Source organism: Molossus molossus, unplaced genomic scaffold (genome assembly GCF_014108415.1).
Source record: "Molossus molossus isolate mMolMol1 unplaced genomic scaffold, mMolMol1.p scaffold_m16_p_15, whole genome shotgun sequence".
NCBI lineage: Eukaryota > Metazoa > Chordata > Mammalia > Chiroptera > Molossidae > Molossus > Molossus molossus.
Window position 1 is genome coordinate 29043465 of NW_023425350.1, and position 25743 is coordinate 29069207.

The 25743-nt window shown below is 47.4% G+C and overlaps 1 protein-coding gene across 1 annotated transcript in view; it reads right to left on the minus strand.

The window, feature by feature from the left end:
• Nucleotides 1-951: 951 nt before the first annotated feature.
• THADA (THADA armadillo repeat containing) overlaps nucleotides 952-25743 on the minus strand; it is a 323998-nt gene continuing 299206 nt past the window's right edge. Inside the window, exons 37-38 of the mRNA XM_036262631.1 lie at nucleotides 3467-3636; nucleotides 952-2426 (exon numbers count right to left, since the gene is read on the minus strand). Coding sequence (XP_036118524.1) covers nucleotides 2031-2426; nucleotides 3467-3636 — 566 coding nt within the window. The 3' untranslated portion in view covers nucleotides 952-2030. The remainder of the gene's footprint in view (nucleotides 2427-3466; nucleotides 3637-25743) is intronic.

Genomic DNA, 25743 nt, shown 5'->3' on the forward strand with positions numbered 1-25743 from the left:
GTTCTTTGTTGAGATGACCCAAACAATTTGAGGGTGGCCCTGACAGTAGGGTATTCTTTAGTTTCCCTGGGAATCAGGCAAGTGTGAGATAGCCATTTCCCTAGCTGCTGCTGCTGGAAGTCAGCAACAAGATTTCAGATAGAAAACCAGTGACACATCTGCCCCTCCTGCCCTTTCCGGCTGGCCATGGCCAGCTAAGATCAAAACCTGGGGCAATTCCTCCCATTCAACAGCTATGAAAACACCCACTTTGCAAGCTTGGTAGAAGGATTGTGGAGATAACATATAAACGTGCTATGGTACATGCTTTGGTAAGGGCACCTGCTGGTGTAAAACATGTAACTGCTTTTATTTCATTCTAAATGGAGAGAAAAGAGAACGCTGGACTTTGCTGGGGCCAGTTTCATAATATTCTACCATGGTTATCAGCATATTATGCCAACAATTCCCTGACTTCTCACCAGCCAGTTCTTCTCCAAACAAAAGAAAAGTTAGGTTGGCAACTTTCCATCAAGTGTGTGTGAGCTACACAGATGCCTAACCAGGTAACTAATTCAGGATCACAAAAACAAAACTAAACTAAAAAAAAAAAAAAAAATCAATAAACTACATTTTGAATGGTGCAAAACCACCCAGGGATTTCCTGTTCTCTTTAGGACAAAACTTTGGACACTAACTTTTTTCCCTGCCTCTTCCTATAGAGCCCTTTCTTTATACTTCTAGTATGGCTCTTTTTAGTGTTAGGTGGTTTTCTTTCAAAGAGAGACAAATTATATCTGAAATATAAGCCTTTTTTGCAGTAGGAAATGATCATATCAAACTCTTTCTCCTCTAAACTGCCTCTTCAGACCCTCAAACATCAAAAAATACAATTCTAAGTGACTGCTCACCTAAGAAGTATTTTAAAATATTTACAGATCCTAAAAGCTGGACCAAGTTTATATACTATTGATGAAATGGCCTTTTCAGATAACCAGGACGAAAAAGGAATGTGGATGAGGCTATGACCCACCCAAGCTATGAATTTCAAGAACACACCTGTGGGTTACACTTACTTTGAAATTACAAATTAAAAATGGGAAGTCAATGAAAAACAGGACCAGCGGCAAAATGTGTGCAAGAGTGACACCTGCTGGGTATCTGAGGAAAAGGACTGGGCTTGGAAAGGCAGAAAACCCTTAAGGTTTCTAGATTCAATTATTGAAATGGATAAATGTATTTTCTGGCATCCTAAATAAGAAACTTTTTGTACTGTCACTAAGAAAATGATGGTAAACAGTGTAGGCATCAAATACATCATTTATTCTGTCTCTCCTTTCCCCAGGTTCCTTTTAACAGCCAAGAGGCTATGCTTTCATTGGGAGGCAAAATCAGGTATCCCAGCATTAGCACAAACACTTTTTTCTGGGGTAGGAGTTCTCAATGGCTCTTTTAAGAATTAGGATGGCATGTGTAGGTCACTCAGGACTCACACATGCAGGCAATAAAAAAAAACAACACTGTTTGTATGAAGTTGATCCTTAATACTCTCAGGATCCATCCAACATTTGGAACATATTTCTGCTTTAGCTCAAATAGAATAAAATGTAGAATTCTGACCAAATGGGCTGTTTGCCAATGAATCCAGCTCCTACATCCAGCCAAAAACAAGGGCGGGGGTGGAGAGGGGGGTGGGCGTATCATGTGTCAAAACCCAATTCTGTGCAGTCAATTCATAGAAAATGCAATTTGGCTATGGCTGGACATTAGAGGTCCTGGGGGATAAAAAAAAGGCTAATTCAGGCCCACAGGTGGCCTGCACCTGGGAACAGAGTAAATATTCAACGTGGTAGCCTCACTTCCTACAGTAGCTGCAATAAACCAGGCTGCCTTAAATGAGTGAACTGAAGAAAAACTCCTCTGTAGGAAGACTAGACTCATAGAAGTCTGGGAGGTATGAAGGGAAAAAAAATATTTGAATTTATGTTCAATACATTTCCTGCAGGTTTAGTGGGGACTAATCCACCTCCACCCGCCCAAGTCTTCTTTCTTCAACAAGCCATTTCTGTTCCTGGAAGAGGTGGCTGATCTGCTTCTGCTGGAGGGTCTGAGGCACTGAGCCCTAGGGTGCTGTCCCCTTGCTTTCCTTCCAGAAAGACCAGCAGCCGCAGGCAAGCCAAAGTCCTTTCCTCCTGCACGCGCAGCCTCGTAAACTCCCCTGTCTTCAAAAACTCAGCAGCTGGGGGCAGCTCCTTGAAGAGCTGGGAAAGGAGGTGGCACTGCTCTGATGCTGTCCTCTGAAGATGACGGAGGCTCTCAGGGCTGAGGGGACAACAGCTGGACTTGGAGAGGAGACAGTAGAGGTTCTTGTAGAGGTGTTTTACGAAGATCAGGGTCTCGGCCCAAAAGTTGACTTCTGCTTTTTCAAACAGGTAGTCTTCTTCCACCTAAATGAAATGGAAAGCCCGAAGACCACCTTACAGGAGATGTTTGCAAATCCCAGTCCAGATCAGAGTCCTACCAGATGCAGAAAAGGTGTGTCCCCTCCCCCACTGAGAGAGGGCCCACTCTGGCCTGTCAACACCAGCGTATACACACCACTTGCAGCCTTGAAGGTCACCTTCTATTTTCACTCGTTGTACTTCTCTACCAGAGAGGAATTTTTTTTCTCCGGACTTAACATGACCTTTGATAAAGATGTGTTTATGGTTCCAAGCCAAGATATTTTGGGGGCCTGGTGCTGAAAAGGGGACCTCAACATGGGGATGGGCCCTAGACCTAAAGGTGCACCTAGAGGGAGGAAGGGAACTCTCAGCAGCAGAACAAAGAACAAATTCCCAAACATGAGACGCTAGTCTCTGAGTATGAAATCAAATTTCTATAGTGCTGGGATTTTCAAGGTCATTTTATCACAGACACTTTATCTTGTTTCTCAATTTCCCATAAACAGGCTGCTTTTTGAACTCTCAGCCTGCTGGTGATGCCAAGAAGGTCATCTGAGTCAGACACTGGAGGATATGGATTTACGTTCTCAAGATACTTTTGCTGCTTGTCTTAGTTCTTGGTTTTCCTGCATGTTGACTAGCCTCCCACCTGGAGGGGCTAATTGTTTTCTTCAGTCAGCAAATACCCTGGAAGACCCTGATGCTCTGGAAATGTTTCACCTTGAGACCTCACCATGGGGAGCCCCTGGCTCCACTGTTGACTTAAGATTCTCCATAATTCAATGCTCAACTTCGAAGAAGCCTCTTTCAAAGTCCTCTCTCCCCGTAGGCCAGAACCCCAAAAGCCAGAACCCCAAAAGCCAGCACGGGAGCTGCCCCAGCAGGCTGCCGTGGTCATCTGGGGAGTTTCCTAATGAGTTACTGCCCTGAGCACCCAGAGGATATTTCAGCAGGTACATGAGGCCCAGTGAGCCTGTAAGTGCTGTATCCAGTGGGTTTAGGACACTCCACCTCACCCCCATTGCCCTGCCACCCAGGACTACCTGATGTTCACACTCCACACAGACCATGAGGTCATCGCCCTCTCCCAACAGCCATCCCAGCAGGACTGGGAGTCCGGAGGCCAGCTGGTCCCACTGCTGGAGCAGGTCACACAGTACAGCCAGGGCCATATCCAGGGCGATGGAGGCATCCACCTGACAAAAGGCAAATTCTGTGGAAACAAGAGAGGCAAGAGATGAATGTACTGCTCAGGGCCAACCCAGGGAGGCTCTGCAGGGCCCCAGGGGAAACCACTGCCACCAGCCTGGCAGGGAAGCTGGTGTGCGAGGCTCCCTCAAGGTTATTAATCCACTTCTGAGTTCTGTCTACACAGCTAGAGTCACAGGCCTGAACCCCATCATTCCATGTGCTTCTCTCAGTGTGGACAGGAGCAGCCCCGGACATTTAGCTCCCTTAGGCCTGTCTCGTGTAACTGGGTGGACAGGAGCAGCCCCGGACATTTAGCTCCCTTAGGCCTGTCTCGTGTAACTGGGTGGACAGGAGCAGCCCCGGACATTTAGCTCCCTTAGGCCTGTCTCGTGTAACTGGGTGGACAGGAGCAGCCCCGGACATTTAGCTCCCTTAGGCCTGTCTCGTGTAACTGGAAGACTATCGGGAAAGCTCCCACCCAGAGTCTCCTCTGCAGCCCTGCCACGACGCCCAGATTCCATTGGTTTGCCCCTTCCTCCAGCAGCAAACCCCGCTGGGCACATAACACACAGAATCCCTAACATCTCAGAGCAGGGCATCTTGTTCTTCAAGGGCAGAGAGTAAATATTTTCGACTGTCACAACTACTCAACTCTGCTGAAAAGTAGCCATAGACAATATGTAAACAAATGGTTGTGGCCATGTTCCAATAAAACTTTATGTCCCATACAATTTGAATTTCATATCGCAAAATATTCTTCTTTTAACTTTGCCCACCATCTAGAAGTGTAAAGACATCGGGTTGCAGTTCACAGGCTGCACAGGCGGTGGGCGGGCATTACTCAGACTTGGCGGCCCTCTCATAGAGTGAATTCTTTTTTCAGACACTCGTTTTCCAAGCTGGCTGGGTGAAGGGTGCTGAAAGAGGAAGTGGGTGCTTACTTCACCATTTTGCCTGAGACAGTCCTAAATATGGGTTTAAGGGAGGCTCAGGGCGCTGGCACTTCTGCAAACAACCCCGCCCCTCGCACCCCAATCTGCAGGAGGTCTGAAACATGGGACTGGAATCCCACCACCCAATGAACCTCTGTAGATCCATCCATGTACCAATGCTTGGTTTTCAATAACCCACTTCTGTTGAGACCTTGTCTTTCCCAAATCTATATTTCCAACTGCAGCCCACAGACTTGTCCACGACCATTTGGCCCCAAAAGAGACATGCTTAGCGCATAGGGAGAAGCTCAGCGTCTGGAACGGAAGGCTGAGTTCCTCATGGGCTTGAACCAGGCTCGGGCCAATTACGTGCTCGGCCCGACCAGGTACTTTGTCTCCAGTCCTTCAACATTCTATGGGTTGGGTATGACCATCCTTATTCCACACAGGAGGAATCCAGGGCTCAGATGGGTTAATCCCCTGTGTGTGGTCACAGAGCTTTAAGTCACTATAAAGAAACTGGCATTGACAACAAGTCTCATGGTGCATGCACAGCACGGTTGGGAGACTTAGCACCACATTCCAGGGTTCTCAGCATCTTTATGATGAGATAGGGTTGCTGGCCTCCAGCAGGGCCAGGACTACTGAGCGCACAGAGCAGAGCCTGGGCTCAGGAAGCAGCCAAAGAAACAATGTTACCACATTCAGATGTTACAAATGAACCCCCAGGACACCTGCCCCGTAGTGCCCCTGCTCCCAATACAGGGGCTCTGCAGCCTGGACCCAGGCTTTAAACTGGGAAACGGAAAAAGGGGTGTGTATGAAGGTGCATCTTGGCTGTAAGTCTTGAGTCAGGTGTTGGTCCAGTCTTCACCTACAATACATTTCCTGTTTTTATCTCTACTTGACTCCTCTGTGTAGTTCTCAACTGGTTCAGACTCTGTCTGGGGAGGAGGAGGAGGTAGAATTAATTGGTATCTTTTAAACCTCACAGAATTAAACATACACATGAAGACCAGTATTGGATAAAACAAAGAGCAGATGCTCAGAATATTCCCATTCATCGCTCCGAGATCAAGAAATCTTTCCTTACCCACTGGATTTGGTCTGAACACTAACACAGGGATTGCCACAAAGAAGGCATTCAATAAATGGCTAACTAGTATTATTGTTGATAATAACGAACACCTTCCTTCTATTGAACCCTAATTGCTCCCACCACGAGGGAAGTGTCCCTATTACACAAATGAGGAAGCTATGCTCACAGCAGTTGGGTAAACAGGTCCAAGTCCACACGGTCAGTCATGGTGGCACTGAGCCAAGTTGACCTCATGCACAGGCTGCCCCCTACCCTGCACGGAGGCAACGGAGAAACACTCCCTGCACCCCATGGAGATGAAGAAGTCAGACTTGGCTTTATCACTTTTAGTCATTAAAAAAGTTCCTAGCTGAGGGCCGTATTTTGAAAAAAAAAAAAAAAAAGGTAAAAGCTGTAAGTCCTTTACTGTGGCACCAGCAGCAGGTCAGCTTATCCTGAAGCCTTTATTCTAAAACATCTGGCCTCTGATGCACCCCCCCCCTTCTTTTTTTATTGTCTCCTTAAGGCAAGGGCTGAAAGGCCCACAGGGAAGGAAAAAACTTTCATGTACCAGCCAAATCAGTGCCTGCAGCTCAGGCAACACTGCTATTGGGTCCATCAAGGACACAAGGAGCTGATCAAAGATGCCACCAGGAAGGCCAGACTGCCAACCTGCCCTGCCCGGGAAGATACCCTCCTGCACCATTCTGCCATGAATCACGGCTAGGAGGTGGCAGGAGAGTGATGGGAGGAACAGAGGTGTAAGAGGAGAGCTGGTGTGCTGGCTGGAAGTGGGCCCGAGGGAATTACAACCACCCGAACCCTGACCCTGGGAGACGAGGAGCAAAGGGGAAAGCAAGCTGGGATGGGTGGGAGGGCGGTTAGCCACATGCATCCCACTGAGTTCCCTCCTTCACCACCTTGCCCTGGACTAAGGCAGCTCAGTCAGAACAGTCCAATCTCTGCTGGCCAAATGCCTTGTTAAGGGGAGGCTGAAGAGTAGGGAGAAAACTCTCACCCAACTATGAAGGCCAGCAAGGCTTTCACGGGCTCGCCAGTCCATCAAGGCAATAAGCAAGTGACCATGCAACAGTGTGTCTGGCGCACCTGTTGTGTGTCCAGAACAGGCAAACAATTTGAAAAAATCTAACAAAACCAGTGGCCTCACAATTCCTTAATTCAAAACTCAGAGTTATCAAAACAGCATGGTAATGGCATAAGGACAGAAACATAGAGATCAATGGAATAGAACTGAGTATCCAGAAATAAATCCTCACACTTACAGTCAATCAATTTTTGACGAGGGTGCCCCAGCCGTTAATTGTGGGGAAAGAACAGTCCTTTCAACAAGTGGAATTGCCACATGCAAAAGAATGAAACTGGACCCCGACCTCACAACATTTACAAAATTAACTCAAAATGTATCAAAAATGGAAATTTAAGAGCTAAAACTATAAAACTCATACAAGAAAACATAGGGGTAAAGCTTTGTGATCTTGTATTGAGGCAGTCGTTTCTTTTTTAATTTTTTTCTTTATTGATTTTAGAGAGAGAGGGAGGGAGGGAGAGAGAGAAACATGGATGAGAGAGAACACTGACTGGCTGCCTCTTGCATGTCCCCCACTGGGGATCGGGCCCACAACCTGGGCATGTGCCCTGACCAGGAATCGAACCGATGACCTCTTGTGCATGGGTCGACGCTCAACTACTGATCCACACCGGCAGGCAGGCAGGCAATGGTTTCTTAAATATGACATCAAAAGTACAAGCAATAAAAGAAAAATTAGTCTTCACCAAAATGGAAACTTTTGTGTGTCAAAGAATATCATTAAGAAAGTGAAAAGACAACTCACAGAATTAGAGAAAATATTTGCAAATCCTATATTTGACAAGGGCCTTGGATCTAGAATACATAAAAAACTCTTAAAACCCAATAATAATAATAAAAAATAACCCACTAAAACATGTGCAAGGGATCTTAATAGATGTTTCTCCAGAGAAGATATACAAATGACTAGTAAGCACATGAAAAGATGATTAGCATCATTAACCATCAGGAAAATGCAAATCAAAACCACTGGAATAACTATAATAAAAAGACAGGTAATACATTTTGGTGAAGATGTGAAGAAACCAGAACTCTCATGCAGTGTTGGTAGAAATGTTAAATGGTGCACCCACTTTGGAAAACAGTCTCCAAGTTTCTCCTACTCGTGGGCATGCAACTAAGAGAAATAAAAAACATATGCGCACACAAAAAAATGTACATGCATGTTCAGAACAGCATTGTTTGTTAGAGCCAATAAGTGGAAACAACCAAAAAGATCCGTCAACCAATGAATGTGGTATGGCCATACGATGGAATACTGTTTAGCCATAAAGGAATGAAGTACTGTACATGCTACAACACAGATGAGCCTTGAAAACGTTTTGCTAAATGAAAGAAGCCAGATTCAAAAGACCACATATTGTATAATTCCACTTGTATGAAATGTCCACAACAGGCAAATCAGAGAGACAAAAAGCAGATTAGTGGTTGCCAGTGGGTGGAGAATGGGGAAAAGGAGGAATGACTGTTGATACAGTGTTTCATTTTGGGTTGATGAAATGTTTTGGAATTAGATAGAGGTAATGGTTGTACAACCTTATGACTATACTAAAATTTGAACACATGTACGCTTGAATATGGTGTGTTTCATGGTATGTATGTATATTACATCTGGGCTGGGGACATGGGGAGTATGGAAGGCTGAGAAAGTGGCCTCCTGAAAGATATCCAATGTCAAGTCCCTGGAACCTGGGAAGGTTACCTTACTTGGAGGAAGGGTCTTTGCAGGTGTGACTAAGTTGATGACATCGAGATGAGGAGATAATCTTGCGTGATCTGGGTGGACCCTAAATGGCATCACAGATGTCTTAGTAAGACAGAGGCAGAGGGCGGTTTGACCCAGACACACAAAGGAGCGAAGACGAGGCAGAGGCCTGAGTGACGACAGCCTCCAGGCGCTGGAAGAGGCAAGGCCAGCGGGACTCTTCCCTGGAGCCTGCGGAGGGAGTGCCCCATCACCCCTTCGTTTTGGACTTCTGGCCTCTGGAACTGTGGGATATTAACTGCTGTTGTTTTAAACCGTCAAGGTTGTAGCAGTCTGTTACAGCCGCCACAGCACAGTAATAAGGGAGAATGAAGGGTATATGCTAAAGGGTGTGGGATTTCTTTTCGGAGTGATGAAAATGTCCTGAGATCGATTGTGATGGTTGTATAACTCCATGAATATACTAAAAACCATTGAATTGTACGCTTCAAAAAATTTGTTTTTCTTTACTGATTTTAGAGAGAGAGGAAAAGAGAGGGAGGGAGGGAGAGAGAGAAACATCGATGAGAGAGAACATCGATTGGCCGACTCCTGCATGCCCCCCACTGGGGATTTGGCCCCCAGCCCGGGCATGTGCCCTGACTGGGAATCCAAATGGCAATCTCTTGGTGCATGGGTGGACGCTCAATCAGTGAGCCACACCAGCCGGGCTGAACTGTACTCTCTAAATGGATGACTTGTATGGTATGTGTAGGGCATATCTCTGTAAAGCTGCTGTAATTTTTAAAAACCTCACTATGTGCCCAAGTTAGTCCCAGTTGCTGGGAGGAGGGCTGACCACAGTGCCCGCCCTGAACGAGCTCACAGTCCACTTGAGAAGCCTGGACCAATGCTTCAAGCTCCCATCCCAGCCCCAGGCCCAGGCTGGTCAGAAGGTGGGAGGCAGCCCAAGGAGGCTCCTGGAGGAGCCGAGGCTCTGCCTGGCCCTGCGCCAGAGGGTCCGGAAGCAGGTGCTGAGGGCCTCCTGTGTGACTAGCACTGCACTAAGTCTCGTGGGAAAGCTGACGTGTCCTGTCCTCAGGAAGCTGGTGACCCAGGTGGGAAGGGAAGGCTAACGCTCGGCAGCAGTGAGGGCACCAGGCGCTCCATGGAGTGGTGCAGAGCCCAGGAGCTGCAGGAGTCAGGAGAGGGCGAGGTCAGTGTGGAGGAATAAACCATCTTGGGGATGACACCTCCCACTGGCTACACAGCTAAGGCAAGGGGGAAAGCACCCGAGACCCCCCTGGGAGTGCTTCCAATGGTGAGGTGTGCGGGTGCACACTCAATCTGTGGTCGGCCTACACAGGGGGACTGACATTCAGTCATTTGCAAGTGAGTTGGAAACCCAACAAATGAGCATTTAGAACTGGTTAATCCTGGGCCTTCCCTGCTGGTGAGTGGATAACTCACCGGGGTGCAGGGGAGGGAGCAGACCAGAGGCATCAGGGCTGCTGCAGTGTAGGTTCCCCTGCTACTGCCCCGGCCACATCAGGGCTCTCCTGTTGAGGCAGATGCTGGGCTACCAGCCTCTCCCTTGCTCCCCTGCACTCTTCCTCCCCCCTGCATGAAGAGGCCCACCGTGGGGCCGGGAGCCGGAGACCCAGGCTTCACGGCAAGTCCAAGCCTCTGTCTCCCCACTGAGAGACGTGGTCATTCATTTCCAGGCAGGTAGACAGGCAAGTCACAGGCTTTGAGGCCATTTTCGACTCTACTGATGAAAATGTAAATGTCAACACTGATTTTTTCCCATGTTGTCAACTTGGAAAACCAATTCAGAGCATGGATTAATGGCACAGCCTGATTCTAAAGTATCACGGTGGAGATGCCTGGAAGGCAAGGCCTCTGGTCAAGTCTCCTTCCCAGTCCTTCCCTCGAGCAGTCGAGTCAGCACAGTACATGCCGAGGGAATGGTGACGGGCTGAGTCCTCCTGCCTTAAGCCCTGCAGAACCCTGTTTGAGGGTAGAAAAACCCTTCAAGCCGCCATCTGACCAACTCTCCATCCACCCAGCCACCCCTTCACCCATCAACTCAAGCTTTTATCTCCTCCCAAGTATTTACTGGTCAGCTGTGTGGGGAGCACTATGAGGAACAGGAAAATCCCAGTCCCTTCCTTAGAGAGCGAAGAGTTCAGTCAGAGGCAAGCTGACCACACAACGTGTCAGGAAACAGTCCAAGATGGTGTATGACAGGGACTGATTATACCACCAGCAGCAGTACCGAAAAGACAGAAAAGGAAAACCGTGTGGGGAGTGGGGGGAGGGAGGCTTCATGAGGGACACTCGGGCAGGCAGGTCAGAGGCCACACCCAGCGGGTGAAAGGGCGGCGCAGGAGGTCAGACCTGCCCGCTGAGGGCTGTCTTGAGGCGAACCAGAGGTGAGCCGGGGGCAGGCGGGCTGGAGCAGGCCTGCGGACGCAGAGGCAGCATGTGATTGAGTTTCTGTGCTGCCTTCTTAGTGAGTAAATGTGTTTCAAGGTTTCATTAGGCTGTTTCCAGAAAACTCCATTCTTTCCCATCTTCTCCATAGACTTCACTTCCCTCAGCAGGGCAAGAGCATGTATTTTATTTTATTTTTTTAAATCCTCACCCAAAGATATTTTTCCATTGATTTTCAGATAGAGTGGGAGGAGGGAGAGGGAGGGAGGGAGGAAGAGAGAGAAACATCGATGTGAGAGACACATCGATTGGTTGCCTCCCCCAAAACCCCTACCAGGGCCGGAGACTGAACTACAACCGAGGTACGTGCCTTTGACTGGAATTGAACCCAGGACTCTCTGGTCTGAGGGCCAACGCTCTAACTGCTGAGCCAAACCGGCCAGGGCAAGAGAGCTTGTATTTTAATTAGTCATGAGAAACACCTGGGGAACTGAAGCTTGGCTCAGCTGCTGACTTGGCCACTGGGCTCTCCTGGGACAGCCAGGGCCTCCCTGCCCACCTCTTCCACCCTCCCCCTCTGCACCCAGGCTCTGCACTTCAGGGTCACCAGAGCCTGGCTTGGCAATCCGCCAGAGGACTTCGTGACTCTATCATCAAAGGTCATCATCTCAGCCTCTGCTACTACACAAAGCTTCAGGTGACTCCTACCCAAGACAGATGGCCCAGAGGAAGGTCAGTGTCCTAATGAATGGAGGCGGTGGCACTTCTAGCTTTGACGAACAAGCAGGAAGCCTGGTGGGGGAACATGGGTATTTGTGGTATTAGTCTTTCTTCTTCATCTGAATATTCTAAAAATTTTATCAGAGAAGAACCAAATGTGCCGGTCAGTGCTCCAAGGGCACCCTGGCCCCAGCACGCACTGGGCCAGGGGCCAGGGGCCAGGGGCCAGGGCAGCGCTCACTGCTCTCAGTCGGTTCCCTTGGACCGTGGCCAGCCTTCCCGCCACTCCCAACCGGCCAAGCTGCTAAGTGGGGAGGGGAATTCAAACTTCCCTTGGCCCAGGTGGGTCCCTGTCCTACTTTCTGTTGTAAAGCCCTGGAAACCGTTGTCTAAAAGCCAGCACACATGGAGGCAGAACCCCGCAAACACACACAGCTCAGGGGTTCTGGGGCCCCGTGGGCCCATCAGAAGCATCTGGAGGGGTGCAAAAGGTCTGTTCCATCTTCACACAAGTTTGGGACAGCTCACATGGTTTTTGAAAAATCAGATTTCTCATAAAAATCCAAATCTCTAGCATCTTTTGAACATTCAGAAAATTAGAACCTGGTGTCTCTGCATCTGCATTTTAATGTGATAATAGGTGCCTGGAGCCGAACAGTGGCCACACCCAGGAGGCATCTGTGTGTAGTCTGGGACCACCCTACTGCCTCCCACTCACCCCGGCAGGCGTTTGAGTCTGTGCTCCTATGCTAGGGTGCTGAGGAAGACCCCTGCATGAGGGCCCAAGCCAGCCCCTCACCTTTACAGAGAGAACACAGACTCCCAGCCAAAGCGTCCTCTCACCAGTCTCCCCCACTGCTCTCGGGGCTCCCTTCGGGCTCTGATGTACTTCCATTCCCTCTGTCTAATCCTCCCCATGCAGACTTAGCCAGACAGACCTACTTGTCCCTCAAGTAGCGTTTAATCCAGGTCCTGTGTCTGGATTTCTCTGGCCCTCTGTGACCTTTCTCTGCTTGTATCTGCACAGCGCTCAGTCTCTTTGCAGATGGTGAGGGGGTGCATTCTGTGGCTGAACCCCGTGTCTTTGCTTTTCCCAGGGTACTCAAACCCTAGCACTGGGCACACAGCAGATGCCACCCACTTAACACTTGATTCGAGTCTTGTCCTAAGCAATTTACTTACGACTCGTGTTTCCCCGACGGAAAACTCCAAGATGGCAAGAATCAGGTCATATTTGTAGACAGCATTATTGTTGCCATTTCACATTCAAGGTTACTGAGGTACAGAGAAGCACTCAGCCAAGATCAATCACACAGGTTGTGGTAGGGCCAGACACAAACCCAGGCGTATCTGACTTGGAGCCTGTGTTCTTGACCATTTGCTAAGCTGCCCATTAGTATTCAACGAACAGATGGTTGGATGAATAAACTATTTTGTTTGCCCCTTAGATCCATTCTTTGTCCTGCTCTGTCCTGTCAGTGCTCCTGTGGTTGACCTCTGTGGACAGCACCACCCAGGTTTCCTTGCCCTCTGGCTTTAACTGGATTCACCTAATGGAAGGGGAACACTGAGATTTTGGAGGGTGAGAAGAGAGAAGTTGGGTACTTCTTTCCTGCACCCTCTCCTGCAAGTAATCAAGGTTCTGGCAAGTGCTGCACCCCTCAGTTCATCTCTCACAGTTGTGCTAACCCCATTCCCTCCTCTCAGCTGCAGGGTGGTGGGTGCTAACAGAGTCCTACCCTTGCTAGTCCCTAGGTGCCTTAATCACTTACTGCTTCCCTTCACCTACTAGTTCTTAACTTCAACCTGAGATGATATTGTCACCCCTCACCCCCACCCCTCCAGGACATTTGTCAATATGTGCAGACATTTTTGGTTGTCATAGTTCAGAGGAGGTGGTGCTACTGGTTGGTATGGAGTGGGTAGAGATCAGGGATGCTGCTTAAACATCATACAATGCACGTCACAGCCCCCTCCCCCAAATGTCAATAGTCCCGAGGCTGAGAAACCCTGCTTCGAGCCCTCGCAACCCTGCACACCTGTAACCATCCCTTCTGCGAAGTCTCCTCAAGTAAACAGTTCAGTACGGGGTGGATGGCACTCTCTGTTCAGGGTTCACCAGGAAACCGGGGCCTGGGGCTCTACTTTTTCTTCTGGAAGGCAATCCCTCCTGACAGCTCTCTGGGCAGAGAGGTGGCGGCAGGTGAGAAGGAGCCACTGAGAGGAACAGCTTGCTAAGGGCCCTTTCTGTCTGGAGGTGGAGAACTTCAGGTCTGAAGGGAAAGGACAAGAAGGTCTGCAAACACTCGAGGAACAAAACCATTCCAGTATTAGCAACCGGCATTTTCAGGAACAGGACACACAGCAGAACTCAAGATGGGGGGCTGCCCAGCTCCCCCAACATATGGGTGGAATACAGAAAGTAGTAGATGCAGATGGTCCCGAAGTGTAACTGAGACTAGAAATCTGAAATCATAAAAAATCAGGAAGATAACTTTTCTCTTCTGAGGGCTTGACTACTACCATCTCCCAGCCTTATCCCGAATCCAGAAAGCCCCTTACTGGTACCCCCTCCTCACCCCCAGGCTTTTACAGCTCTAAACAGAATAAAAACAGTCCATGGTCAATAATAAGCAAATCAAGGTATAAATGACTCCTAAACACACAAAGTGATTAAAAAAAAATTTTTTTTATCCTCACCCGAGGACATTTTTGTTTTGTTTTATCCTCACCTGAGGACATTTTTCCATTTTTTTGTTCAGATAGAGTGGGAGGGAGAGGGAGAGAGAGAGAGAGAAACATCGACGTGAAAGGGACACATCGAGTGGCTGCCACCCACACGACTCAACCAGGGCCGGGGACAAACCGCAGCTGAGGCACGTGCCCTTAGCGGGAACCGAACCAGGGTCTCTCTGGACTGCAGGCCAACGCTCTAACCGCTGAACCAAACCAGCCAGGGCTTATATATATTTAATATATATATTTTATATATATATATTTTATATATATAATACATATATATATATATTTTTTTGGTACGTGCACCTAGTGGGAACCGAACCCGGGACTCTCTGGTCCACAGGCCGATGCTCCAACCGCTGAGCCAAACCGGCCAGGGCTATTTTTGCATTTATCTTCAGATAGAGCAGGAGGGAGAGAGGGAGGAAGAGAGAGAAACATCGATGTGAGAGAGACACATTGAGTAGTTGCCACCCACACGACCCTAACCAGGGCCAGGGACAAACTGCAACCGAGGCACGTGCCCTTAGCAGGAACTGAACCCAGGACTCTCCGGTCTGCAGGCCGACGCTCTAACTGCTGAGCCAAACCAGCCAGGGCCACACAAAGTGACTTTAAGATGTATAAACAGTCCTCAAAATAAGTGCCTGTAATTTCAAAGTTTCTGGGAATTTTGTATCTTGAAACTAAGTCCACTCCCAGGTTTCCCAGTGAAGAAGGGAAAGAGCCGAACGTTGCGGGATGGACTAAATGAGCTGTGCGAACCGCATCGCAGTGTTATGGGTCCTGTGCCGGAGGGTGGGAGGAGGGATTAGGAGGAAGAGGAGCTCTGAAAAGCAGCAAGTTGACCTTGAGGATGTTTTGATCTTACCATGAATGTTACTGGTAAAAACAGTCAACATAAAAGTGAGTAACAACAGCTAAAGAGCACATGATAAAATTCACCATAACTGACCAAAAAAGTCAGTTGTTAGTAACACTGAAAACTGAAAATAATAATAACGGGGGATGTGCACACATTATAAAATAAAACAAACAGTCTAAAGTGCGGATGGTAAAACTCTTACTGATTAAAAATTCTGACCAAGCCCTGGCGAGTTTGGTTCAGCGGTTAGAGCGTCGGCCTGCGGTTCAGAGAGTCCCGGGTTCGGTTCCCGCTAAGGGCATGTACCTCGGTTGCAGTTTGTCCCTGGTCCTGGTCGGTCGTGCGGGTGGCAGCCACTCGATGTGTCACTTTCATCTCGATGTCTCTCTCTCTCTCCCCCCCTCTTTCTCCCTCCCGCTCTACCTGAACAAAAAATGGAAAAATGTCCTTGGGTGAGGATAAAAAAATTTTTTTTTGACCAAAAACGAACTCTTCATTGTTAAGTTTACACATAAGAGTTGGTACTGAAGAAAATAAAGGAGCCCCAGCCGGTGCTTGGCTGGTTGGAGTGCCCTCCCATACATCAAAATGGCTGCAGTTAGATTCCCAGGCAGGGCCCGTATGGGAGGCAACTGATAGATGTTTCTCTCTCACATCGATGTCTCTCTCTCTACCCCCCCTTCCTCTCTCTCTAAAATCAATAAACATATCCTTGGGTGAGGATTACAAAACAAAAAATAACAAAACAAACATCCTATTAAAAAAAAAAAAATAAGGGAGAACATTAGAAATGGTTTAACTGATCCATAATAGAAAATTGATCAAGGAATTAAATTGGTTTGATGGAGTTACACTGGAAAATGTTTCTTGATGAAAACTAATCAAAGCTGGTATAATTAAGATTTATATTCACATTGAATTTCTGATTTAGTCCTCACCCCAGCAGCAGCTGATGGCCTGTTTCCAGCCTCCTCACCTCTTATCCGATCGCATCTTTGGCCGTGTGCACAGTGCTTTGCAGCCCCTGGGTCCCTCTGACCTCTCTCCTGCTACCTCCTGCCCTTTCTGCCCAGGGCACCTGTCCTTGCCTGTACCTCCCAAGGCACAGATAGCTGTCCTGACAGTGAACTGTACCTGCCTCTCCATCCACTGTCACTCCTAGGTTCTCCCACACTGTCTTCCTTTAAGAGAAACGGAACCTTCTAGCCAGCTTCCTTGTTTCTGTCTTGTCTCCTTCTCTTCAAGCCATCCTCTACCCTGTGGTCATGGTGATCTTTCTAAAGCCTCCATTTAAAAACCTTCAGTGGCTCCTCAAAGCCTGAATGTTCGAAGTCCTTAGCATGAAAGGCTCTTTCTGCCTGGCTCCCGTGCCCACTGTCACAGGAATAAATACGTCCACAGCTCTCTTGTGCCACTTCTGTCACTAGTGCATTGGCCACACCAGCCATCGTGTTTCAGGTTCACACATTCCTCCATTCTGGGCAACTGAGTTCCTTTCTCACTCAGTTCTTCCCCTTGGTGGCCCCGAATCCTCTCAGCACCCTACACCTTCCCTATCTCCACCCAGATGAAGTTATACTGGAAAATGGTTTTCTTCTGATTACCAGCATCTCTTTGGTGGCCTAATCACTTCCATGGAGACTGCTGGTTCAACTGTATTCCTTCGGCGTGTTTCCAGATCTAGCAGAATGAGGTAGGTTTTGGAGAGGGGTGTGGGGTGGTGTACGCCTACTATTCCTTGTCAGAGAAGACCAAAGAGAATGTCCACCAAGAAAAGACCTCTGGTTTCTCAAAAAGTTAAACATAGAATTACCATATAATCCAGCAAGTCCACTCCTAGGTATATTCACAGAAGTGAAACCAGGTTACTCAAACAAAAGCATGGATGTTCATAGCAGCACTGTTCACAATGACCGAAGGTAGAAACAACCCAAATGTCCATCAGTGGATGAGTGCACAAACAAAATATGATATATCCATTCAACAGAATTACTCAGGCATAAACAGAAATGAAGTACTGATCCATGCTACAACATGGATGAACCATGCGAATACTATGCCTAGTAAAAACACCAGGCACAAAAGGTCGTATATGATTCACTTACACGAAATACCCAGAACAGGAAAATTCATGGAGACAGAAAGCAGACGGTGGCTGCCAGGGGCTGGGAGGGTAGGGAGGGTAGGGCGTGACTGCTTAATGAACACGGGGCGTGTGTGTGGTGATGAAAATGCTCTGAAACTAGATAGTGGTGGTTGCATACTATTATGAAAGTACTAAATGCCACTGCATTATATACCTTAAAATGGTTAGTTTTATGTTATGTGAATTTCACCTCAATAAAAAATAAAAATAGAGAAAAGAATGGATTTCCTTGGGGTGGAGTCAGAGAGTGTGCCAAGAACAGAGGATGATGGGCAATTCAATTATGTGTCCCTGAGGCTTTAAAGAAAAAAAGGTAGGTAAGAAAGTGCGTCTTTAACAAGTATGACTCCTCAGGACACATCTCCCAGAGACCACCTTGAGCAGGGCTGTGAGGGGTGAAGAGATGAAGATGTACATGGGGCTGGGCTCACACAAGGACAAGCAGTTTAGGACTGGGAGGACTAGAAAGGTTATGGGCTTAGGAGGGCGGTCTCAGCCACTGAAGAGGGAGCCCTTGCTTTCCTGCACCTCATCACGTTCAGTAATAAAACAAGACATTTTACATCTAAAAGCACCTGCAAGGTAAGACTCATATGTAAGCGGACCCCATGAAATAGAGTTTTATGCAAAGAGTGGAGATCAGATCACAAAGCTGCAAAGAGAAATCTCTTTACCCAAATTACACAGACCCACTTGTCTGGTTTCTATTTCATTGCCTGAGTCTGTTTTATAGTTGTGCTTTTTCATGAAAGCTTTTAAGGGAGGCTATTCCCTGACGTCATGCAAAAAAAATGTCCGAATACAATTACATTACAGAGCAGTGCTTTTGGAGGAGAATGCAGCCAAGAAGCTTGCTGGTGTCCTGTTTCCTTCCCTTTAAAGCCATTTGTCTGCTCTCTAAAAGCAGAAGCCCCCAGCCCAGCTCTCCTGGTCCCTCTACCTGGGAAGTGCATGCAGAACTGTGTTCCCCTCAAGAGTGGGAGATGTGGGCAGGCTGCCAGGGAGCGGTGTCCAGTTGGGGCATGCCCAGCACCAGCGCACAGTCCTGAGCCAGCCTGTCTAATTTTGCACATCTTACAATCAAGGTGAGGGAACAGAGCCTCCTTCTATTGGCTTTCTCAGGAATCTACCCTAAGAAACCTTTCCACTTCCTCCTCTACCCTCAAGCTTATTCAGACTTGCCCCCAGGCTCAGGGAGTGGTTTTCCTTAAAAGTTAGTATGAAAAACAGCTCTTCTCAATCAAAATCTGTTCTATTATGTGCAAATTCTCCATATTTTTCCTTTTCGTCCTGGCAGAGGCTGCCATACTCCTAAATTTCCAGTAGAGGCTGTTCCTTCTTTCCCTCGGTCTCACTCAGCCAGATCAGCACACTCCTGCCATTTTAGATAGCCCTCTCCCCCTCACTCAACAATCTCCCTTCCTTCGAAGTCCATCCTAACCACCTCCCCATTCCTGTTAACCTGAGCGAGAGACCTGGCCTTTTTCACTGAGACACACACTTACTGCCACCCCTCTGGTGACTTCAACATCCATGAAGATGTCCCTTCCAGTATTCAGTTTCACCATTCTTCAATCTCAATTCCAATACTCTCCATCTCCAATTTCACTCTACTCTCAACAACCATGATGGCATCTGAGAATCTGTCATTACTTAGAATTATTTCAAGTTCAAGATCTCAAATTCTAAGCTTTTTTTTATCACTTTTATTTATTTATCCTTTGTTAATCCTCACCATATTTTTTCCATTGCTTTTTAGAGAGAGTGGAAGGGAGAGGGGGGAAGGGAGAGAGAGAGAGACAGAGAAACATCAATGTGAGAGAGACATACTGATTGGTTGTCTCCAGCATGTGTACTTGCCAGGGCCCAGGATCGAATCTGCAACCCAGGTGCATGCCCTTGACTAGAAATCGAACCCGCAACCCTTTGGTGCATAGGCCAATACTCTAATCACTGAGCTGTACTAGCCAGGGTAAAGCTTTTTCATCCCTTTTAAATGACCACCATCCTTGCTAACATTTATTGAGCACTTATTATATGTAAGCACTATCATAAGTTCTTAATATGTATCAATTACATATGTATTATTAGAATGACATTTTAAGGTTCTATGAACCCCATGTTATAAACGAGGTGAGCAGAGACACAGGTTAAGATATGGGATTTAAACCACATAGTCTATACACTATAGCTCCTGTACTATATGACCTCTCTAATATACCTAATACGACCTTTTACCTTTCTCCTTCTCCCACTGAAACTACCCAGTCCTCTAATCCTGACCACATCCTTGACCCTGACCCTTCTCTTGGCCACTGCTTACCTCTCTTTACATATCCTGGACTCCCTGGGTCAGTGATGCTCTTCCCAGCCCCAATCCCTTGGTCAACTTGACCTGCTAACAGACTCAACGGTGTTCTGTAACCACCTCTCCCTAACCCTAATCTACTGTTCCACGCTCAGCTACAGATTCTAGTTGAAGAGAGGCAGTGTGCTGATTAGACTATAAATTCATGTTATTCAATGTCAGCTGGCCTCTAACTGCCCCCCTGGCAATCCTCTCATTCATTTTTTGGTGACTTCTGACTGAACCTTTATATAAACTATTCCAGCTTTCTCCCTGTCCCTATATCCTACTCCCTCACCACGAATTCTTACAGATAATCTTGTCTTCTATAAGGGACATTCAACATACACTCAAACTTCTGTTCTCCCCACCTTCAGAATTTTTCTAATGGTTCTTTTACATTAGCCGAAGGCAGAGCAGGGTCTAGGAAATATGGTTTTAGGACAAAGAAAGAAATATTTACATGAGAGGCAGCCCTGCAGAGGGAGAAGGAAAGCCTAAAGACACACGGAGAAAAGGGCATCATGGTGGGTCAAGGTCATAAAGATGGCATGAGGTACTGTGTGAAGAATGTGTGGAGGTGAAGGAACACTTTTTTTCTGAGTTTGAAGGGGGAGGTATAAGACAGATGGGGTTACAGAGTGATCACACTGGGGCCCTCTATTTGCCTATCTCCTCCTTCTAAACTTTTTGAAATTGGCTTCTCACTTCCCACTACTGAATCCACTCTCTCAACTCTCTTATGACATTTTCTCAGTCCTCATCCTCCTTGACCTGACCTTTTGACAGTGTTTGGCATGGCTGACATGTTCTCTTGGTAGTTTTTCCTTATTTGACAATGGAGCCTCTTGGTTTTCTTGATGAGTCTTCGTTACTTCCTTTGCTAGCTTCCCTCCAAAACTGTCACAATGGCCTCCCAAGAATGCTACCTACTTTTAATTTCGTCCTCTCCCTAATCCATCCATTTATCTCTCACTCAATATATATTTATTGCACCCCTGGCATGTGCCAAGCACATGGCAGCTATTAAACTGTGACAGAATTAATCTTAATGCATAGCTCTGATCACATTACTTATTTGTTCAAAAATCTTTACTGCTTCCCTTGTGCAAATGGTATCCAGATTCTGTGGCCTAACACTCCAGATTTTAGTGACATCTATTATTTTTGTGGTCTAGCTTCCATTCACCCTCTTTGGACAGCAGTACCCCCACCTCCCCCTGGAAGCCAGCCCCTCCACACATTTTGGTCCATGTGGTTTGAGTGGGGCTGACCCTGCCCCCCACTCCAGGCATGGACACCTGCCCCAGGTCTAAGCCAATCAGGGCATCAGGTCCCCCACTAGAGCCATTTACAAAGCAATGAGATTTCAGTGACACAGATATAGCTGGAACAGCTATAGTCATTTTCCAACTCTAAAGGAAATGAGAGCTTATTTGAAAACAGAACCAACCTAAGAGCCAGGGAGAGAAACGACAAGAAATTAGGTCCTTGGGACACTGTTTGAGCCCTTGATTATGCACACCTGAAGCCGGCACTAGCCCCAGAATTCTCACTTATATGACCCAACACACCCCTCTGTTCTGACGCGGGTTGGGTTGGATTTACCATCTTTTGCATGTGACGGAGTCCTGCTTGATCCAAAGGTCTTCCTCTGCATCCCGGCTTCATCCTACCCCACCCTACTCATGCGCTGGAGGCTTGTACCATACGGATTCATTCCTTTCCTAAGCAGGTCTCACCCTTAGCCACCCCTGTCTTTCTGGAATGCTCCCCATCCTTCCTCACTGAAATTATACCTATTTTTAAGGTTCAGTTCTGATGAACTTTCTTCCCAGCAGCCATTCTTCTCCAATTTCCCCCCATGACAAATATTTGTCAATAAATGAGTAAGTGAACAAACAGTGACACAGAGACAGGGTCCCAAACTGATGTACAAACCTGGGCTCCAGGACTCATGTTCATCATGGGCTTGTTTGGGGCTTGGGACTTGTTCTCTCTATCTTCCCACTGGTGTAAATCCCTGCTTCCTACCCTCCTTGGCCATCATTTCCTTGAGACACTGGCTTTTGAGAATGTTAGTAGATATTTACCTACTTATTTTTTTCTTAGTTTATTGATTTTAGAGAGAGAAAGGGAGAGGGAGGGAGAGAGAGAGAAACACTGATGGGAGAACATCAATCAGCTCTCTCCTGCACACCCCACACTGGGGATGGAGCCTGCAACCCAGGCATGTGCCCTGACCGGGAATCAAACCAGCAACCTTTCAGGACACAGGATAATGCCAACCAACGGAGCCACACACTAGCCAGAGCAGAATGTTAATTTTTTTTATCCTCACCCGAGGACATCTTTTCCATTTTTTGTTCAGAAAGAGTGGGAGGGAGGGAGAAAGAGAGAAACATCAACGTGAAAGGAACACATCGAGCGGCCGCCACCCGCACGACCAACCAGAGTCAGGGACAAACTGCAACCGAGGTACGCGCCCTTAGCGGGAACTGAACCCGGGTCTCTCTGGACCGCTGGCCGACGCTCTAACCGCTGAGCCAAACCGGCCAGGGCCAGAATGTTAATTTAAAACAAAAATGTCCAAACTCCAAAATCAACCAAAGAGGGAAAAAAAAAATGTGGCTATTAAAGAAGTTTGGAATAGTCTGGGTTAAACTATTTTGTTTTTTTTACTGTAGGGAGGTGGGGCTGGGGGCAGGGTATGCAGCCTTTCTGCAACTTACTCATAAACAGGTACCGGAGCAGAGGGAAGTGCCACATTCCTCCCTGCAGACATGCCTCAGTTTAAGGTAGTGTGGGGTATTTTATACACACACATAAATACCCTACCCTTCGTTCAAGGTGCCCATTTGCTCTGCACAGTGACCATTATGAACATAGAAAACTGTTCATTGTTAAATATGGCATGCTAAGTGGTTTTGCTCTCTGGCAAATCTCCAAACCATAATTATGAAGGGACTAGAGCTGCTGAGGAATTCTTGGGTTACAGGCAGCTTTGATCCTGCTGTTGCCTTCTTTCCCTGACACGAATTTCCATGGGTGTGGCTGATTTTCATTGTTTTTCACTGCTGTGGGGTTGCTTCAAAGGGGAGGACCGAATAGAACTTCAAGGTGACCAAGGGCCTGGGCCCCTCAGCAACTTCTGAGACAAGGCTCTTGCTAAATCTCGGTGCTTTTCGGAGCCCCAGAGGCTGTAACCAAGGGAATGCACAGGTTCCATCCAAGTATCGGAGTCGGAATGCTGCGGCCTCTAACGTTCAATTTCCCACACACTCTGGGAGGCTCAGACTCTTAAGCCTCGCTCATTATCGGGTTTCCAGCTGGGGTAAAGCCTCTGTGCTAAACGGCAGACATGACTTTGCTCAGCAAAAGGCAACAGACTCCGGGTGGGTGAGGCTTTGTTATTTTATTCCCATCCAAGTTGAAAGATCTGATCTAAAATTCTTTGGGTAGCAATAGCCATTTGGCAAGTGTGGAACTCAAATTCGTGCAGCTGCCTCCACAGTAAAGAAGAAACCTCAACCTGCACAAACCGTGAGGTCAAACTGTTGAGTCAAACTCCTTTCGATTGAGACATATGATAAAATGTCAGGGGGGACATACCTGTTCTTTCAGCCTGCCCAAAGAGAGAGAAAGGTGTTCATGAATCTATGATAAAAGGAATAAAAAGATAACCTTCAAAATAAAGTGGTAAGCCCTGGCAGGTCTGGCTCAGTGGTTAGAGCATCGGCCCGCGGACCAGAGGCCCGGGTTTGGCTTCCACTAAGGGTGTGTACCTCGGTTGCAGTTTGTCCTGGGCCCCGGTGGGGTTGTGTGGGTTGCAGCCAGTTGATGTCTCTCTCTCACATAGATGTTTCTCTCTCTCTTCCTCCCTCTTTCCCTCCTTCTCTATCTGAAGATAAAAGACAAAAGAGATGTAATTGGGTGAGGATAAAAAAAAAAAAGTGGTAAGTTTCTCTATTCAGTAAATAAAAACGATTCTATAGCAAACAGCAAATTTCTGGTTTTCCAGGATTAAAAAAATATCATTTAGCATTTGGATCGGGAATAGAACCTTGTTCACGTTTTGACATTTGTTTGTATTCATATTTTAATATAGCTATTCTGTGAGATATGTAATTACCCCCGTTTTACAGATGATGAAACTGAGGCCAAGAGTGTAGAACCCAGTAGTTCAAGACAGATGACTCTGAGTCCCAGATCACTATTGTCTTTCTAACATGGTGCTGTCCTGCAGAAGTCTTCTTCCCAGATGGGAAAGCACCTCCTTGGTTATGGGTCGAGGTCCCTTTGTTGGTGGGTGGAGAGCGGAGATGGAGAAACAAAGGCAGGGAGAGAATGGAGGAACAGACAGAAATCAGCCTCCCTCAGGCAGCAACAAGAAACCAGAGGTTCTATCGTAGTGGGAATTGCCCAGAACCCATTTGTTTTGGGGAAGGAGCTAGGAAAGAGTGTCCTTAAAGTTTCAGTTTCCATTGGGGAAGGCAAAGAATAGAAGTAAAAGGCCATTGGGGTCCTAGTGACTAGCCCCAAAACATGCTCTTCCTGGTTTATTGGGGCTGCTTCTTACTGGTAAGTAGTCAGGTGGTCAGTCACAAAGAGGACAGAGGTGCACCCACCCTCGGCAGCGGAGCCCAACTCCGAAAGGCTAGGCTTTAGGGCAGTATAGGAGGCTTCTGAGCCTCCTTCTCCCTTGAATGGGTCAACTTAGTAGGATCTCCCGTTGTCCCCCAACTCAACCTATTCCATTCCCACCTTCCCCACTGGCACCCGTCTTAGGGAGAGGCTAATGAGCTCATTATGGAAATGGGAAACCTTTCTTTCCGCTCAAGGTGAAGGTCAGTGATTCACACAGCTAAAAGTGAACTCAATGCCACTATCAATGAAAGGAAAATGAAACACACGCAAAAAGTTAAATTCCCTGCTATTTACATCACAGAAAGGAACACAAAACCTTATTTAGTAGTTATAACCAACACTCAAATATGTAAGCTTTAATTACATGTTAGGGACCAGTGAGAGGAAAATGAGGAAAAGGAAGGAGGGGAGGGGAGCGGTGAGCGTGGGGAAAGCCGCAGACTAAAGGAGAGAAAGCCCAGAGGCAGGCACCGCGGCCCACGTGCAGAGCAGAGGAGCAAGCGAGAGGAAGGAGGGGGCGTAAAAAGGGGGGGCGTCCAGTAAGTCTGGACTGAGGTGACTTGTAGTGCTCTAGGGCAAGGCTTATTAGTGGGTAACTACTACTTGCGACTTCTACTAATTGTTATCCTTAAACATTCAAATGTCCCCCCTCTTGGAATGGGGGAGCCATATGAGCCCACTGGAGAACTACTGGATCAGAGGACTATAAGCTAAATTTAAGCTTTAGATAAACAATGAGTAACTTTCTAGTATAAGTATATCCCAAATTTGCATGGGGCATACTTATAAAAAGAAATTATTTGTGGCCTACAAACTCAAATTTAAGTGGGTGTCCTGTATTTTTATTTGCTACGTGTGGCAGCCCCACACCAGCGGCCAAACCATCCTCTGGACTGGAGCTGCAATGACCAGCCTGTATTACACTAAGGGTGCGCGGGAAATCAGGGGACGGTCACCTTCGGAAGTGCGCAGTGGAGCAGGACAGAGGTCGGAACCGGGCTATCAGTTCTCCAGTTTCCCTTCCGGAGCTGTCCCTCCCTGCGCTTCTCTTCCAGCCCCTCTCCCTGCTGAGGGTCAGAGTCTAAAAAGAGGAACTCCAGACTGTGTTACGTTGGGATGTAGGGCAACCTGGCCCGTGCGGGACTTCCCGAAGGTACTGGAAGATTCTGGAGGTTCTGAGGTAAAGAGTGAGCTTGCAGGCCACGAAGAAACAAGTCAAGTCAAAACAAAACACAGTCCATAAATTGTAGGATGCTAAAAAACACCTTAAACTCAGTTTTAGTCACTCTGACTTTCGGAGTGCCACGACTAAGCCCGTGCCACCATGCTCAGGTGAGAGGGACAGGGAAGCTCCGTCAGCCAGAAGCTCCAGGTCCACCTAGCAGGCTGGAGAGGACCTGCAGTGGTGCTGACAGGGGCCACTGCGA